At 37.2% G+C, this 3243-nt stretch overlaps 1 protein-coding gene across 2 annotated transcripts; it reads right to left on the bottom strand.

Moving 5' to 3' along the window:
- LOC125659920 (tripartite motif-containing protein 2-like) lies at positions 1 to 2773 on the bottom strand. 2 transcript variants are annotated; one of them, XM_056150208.1, is made up of 2 exons: positions 2669 to 2773; positions 1 to 1344 (listed from the first exon to the last, which is right to left on the bottom strand). In XM_056150208.1, the coding sequence occupies exon 2, from the start codon at positions 1202 to 1204 to the stop codon at positions 362 to 364; it is 843 nt and encodes a 280-aa protein (XP_056006183.1). In that variant the 5' UTR covers positions 1205 to 1344; positions 2669 to 2773; the 3' UTR covers positions 1 to 361. The 2 variants fall into 2 exon arrangements, with proteins under 2 accessions (XP_056006183.1, XP_048747681.1); XM_048891724.2 differs by lacking the exon at positions 2669 to 2773 and adding an exon at positions 1598 to 1666.
- Between the last annotated feature and the right edge of the window lie 470 nt (positions 2774 to 3243).

Raw genomic sequence — 3243 nt, 5'->3', positions numbered from 1 at the left:
CATGTGGGGTCACTCTTTTTTACAGTATTACACATATAAGTACTCGGGAATTATGCAAGACTGAACTCTGTATTTTGTTTTTCTAATATATACATTGAAAAATAAAACACATATTGATATATATAATTAACAAACGGAAATGCTCAATTAGTAATTCATCACACAAATAGAAGTACAACGTATATGTGTACATATGGGTGTATTATAATTCAAGGCTACACACAAAATAATGAGGTGAAATTTTTTAGTACATCACACTAACTGATCTACCTTTAATACGTTGATTTTAATGATTCACGTGTGCTCAAAAATATTGTATATAGATAGAAAATTGCTAGTAGATGTGTTATTAACACTGCTTTCAGAGATATTGGATTTTCTTCACTTTAGCTGTGTCACTTTCAGCCACAAAGAGGTTGTCTTTGATGTCCACACATAAACCCCATGGACTACGTAAATCACAGTTCTCAATGTAACGGAGGAACTGTCCGTCCTGATCTATGATGTGGATTCGGTGATAGGAACTTTCTGCTGTCATGATGTGACTCTGGCTGTCTGTAGCGATGCCGAATGGACGAAATATTTCCTCGGTATTAAAGGGATGACCAGTGTATTTAAACCGGAGTTTTCCTGACTGATTGACCACCACTACTGCACTAGAGTCAAAGTCAGCCACACAGATATCCAGGTTCCTGTTTTCACTAATGTATTTAGTGCAGTGAGGTGAATATAGAGGTTGCCCCTGATCATCAGACTGAATGGTTTGTTTCTCTGTGGAGCCAGAGAATCGCACAACTTTGGATTCTGTCAGATCATCACTGTCCATGGTAACCAGGAGGTCACCAGAAGAAGTACCGCAGATATTGCGAGGTCCCCACCCCTGTAGTGTGATCACAGTCTGTATCTGTATATTCTTCACTAGATTTACAGTTTTAGTTTTATAGTCAGCATATGCAAGATCTCCATCCCGTGTCACTGTTATGTCTATTGGCATGTTCCCTGACACAGTTTGTATTGATGTCAGTAGTTTACACTGGAGGTTGAAGAGCTTCATGAAACCTTTATCCCCACATGTCCAGACTTCTTCATCACTGAGACAGCTAACACTGTATAGCCCTTTCCCAGTGTCTATGGTGGCGGTGAGTCGCGGTTCATCAAGCAGAGGTTTGCTTGGAGGAGTCGGTACAGCTTCTGGTGAATTCATTGCTTTTATTGATTTTAGTATTGATTTAAAGGCGGAAATTATCGGTTTGAGTTCAGTAATTTTCTATTTTATTTCAATTCTTTTAATTCAAGTAGATAGATGAGCAGCATTTCTGGAGACAGGGTCACACGAGCAGTTTACTGTCAATAAAAATGGGAATCCTATAAAGTTTACAAGTTAAAACATTTTATACGATAAAAGTACATAATTATATATAATAAAAAAAACCCTCTGCAGTCATGGATTTTAAAAATTTCAAATGGAATAATGTTTACGTGGCATCGATATACCAAATTCAACCCCCTTCTTTGTGAGCAAATCTATCTCATTTATCTTTACATAGATATCGTTATTAGTGACTCTGTCAGAATTTATATATATTATTCGTCTTACCAATAAATCCAACATGGCGGAGCTGTTGTTCTCTCATATCTACGTATGTAAGATACAGATATTCTATGAAAGAAAGGTATGTAAGATATTTCTATCTTTCATATCACGTGACGTTATCTTACATATCCCGTGACGTCATAATCAATACACAACTAGCTTGCAACTTACCTCGCCTCGATTGACAAACACTAGCGTCTGCAAAGCTCTTGTACAAAAAATGACAGATTGTAATGTCCCTGATAATCTCCAGGTGTATGTGACCGGACACAAAAATACACATTCCTTGAACAATTCCTGCACACTCAACAACAGTCACAAATTCCTCATACATATACACCTATGTCATCCGGTGCATTATGCCAGTTCACAGAAACCCAGCCCACACGGTCTATTACTTCTAGGCCTACCTCCACATTCACTCTGTCAACGTCTACTGTCCGTGTCTCTGGTGAAATAAGTGCCTTCAATGTCCATGAGACTCGAGTCCTTGCACGCGTGAAAAACGAAAGTTTAGCCATGCCCATATTCACCAACAAAAACCACTTGGAATCTCTCTTCACACACTCGTCATTAAATAACTGCTCAATTAATATCAATATCAATGCTCCTCTAAGAAAAAAAAAACGTGCAGTTGTGGATTCATATTCTGATTAGGTCTGTCAAAATGTTTCGCGCTGATGGACTGTCGAGTTACGTCACGCATAACCCTGATTATTGATTTATTCAAAGAGGAATAACTCTAATACAATTCACTTATACACTCGTCGGCCGATTTTTTGTCGGCAACGTAGTTGCCAAAATGAAGGTCGTAGAATTCGATTCTGGTGTTATTTTTAATGTACAGCGAAAAATTAATTGATTGGAAAATTCTCAAAATGGCGTCGCTAGGCACAAGGAAAACGGAAAACTCTAGAAATATGAGAGAAAAATACTCTCTTATGAGTTGCCATGAAATATTAAGGTGATTCCACCCTCGGGGTTGCAAAAAAGCGGTAAAACCCTCGGCAAAGCCTCGGGTTTCACAGCTTTTTTGCAACCCTCGGGTGGAATCACCTTATATTTCATGGCTACTCATAAGAGAGTCTTATAATCTTCAGTCTTGTCCTGTTCGGCGTGTGAGTCTTTATTCATTGTGTACGTGTTAGCTCTTGTTTAAATACCTTTAAAGTTTGTTTTGACTCAGTTCATGTCGGGTAGCTATGTCCACATTTTACGTCACAAGGTATAATTAACGATAACGTATGTTTTAAAAAAAAACTAAAGTCATGGCTTTTTATAAAGCTGATCGCAATAACAAACTTCATGTTTCAGAATAACATTATTGATTGTGTGTCCAGCTACAAATATCTTAGGAGTACACCTTGCTACATCTGGAAGTTTTCATGTAGCCAAATCAGAGATTTGATAGAATCCACCTTTTGTAAATCATCCTTGATGTTCACAAAAAACATAGACATAAAGCATGGTCTGAATTAGGAAGGTTTCCTCAACATTATGATATTGTTAGATCGCTAATTAAAAATTCATATACATGTATGTTAGATAATTTCTTTTACTCAAGGACGCATATGAATATTGTAAAATCTTATTCTGATTCGAACAAGAATTCATAGTTTGAATTTATACATAAATGCTGAAAACCAGCG

Source organism: Ostrea edulis, chromosome 9 (genome assembly GCF_947568905.1).
Source record: "Ostrea edulis chromosome 9, xbOstEdul1.1, whole genome shotgun sequence".
Classification (NCBI taxonomy): Eukaryota; Metazoa; Mollusca; class Bivalvia; order Ostreida; family Ostreidae; genus Ostrea; species Ostrea edulis.
The sequence above is the reverse complement of the archived record's forward strand: the minus strand, read 5'-3'. Positions and strand labels throughout refer to the sequence as shown.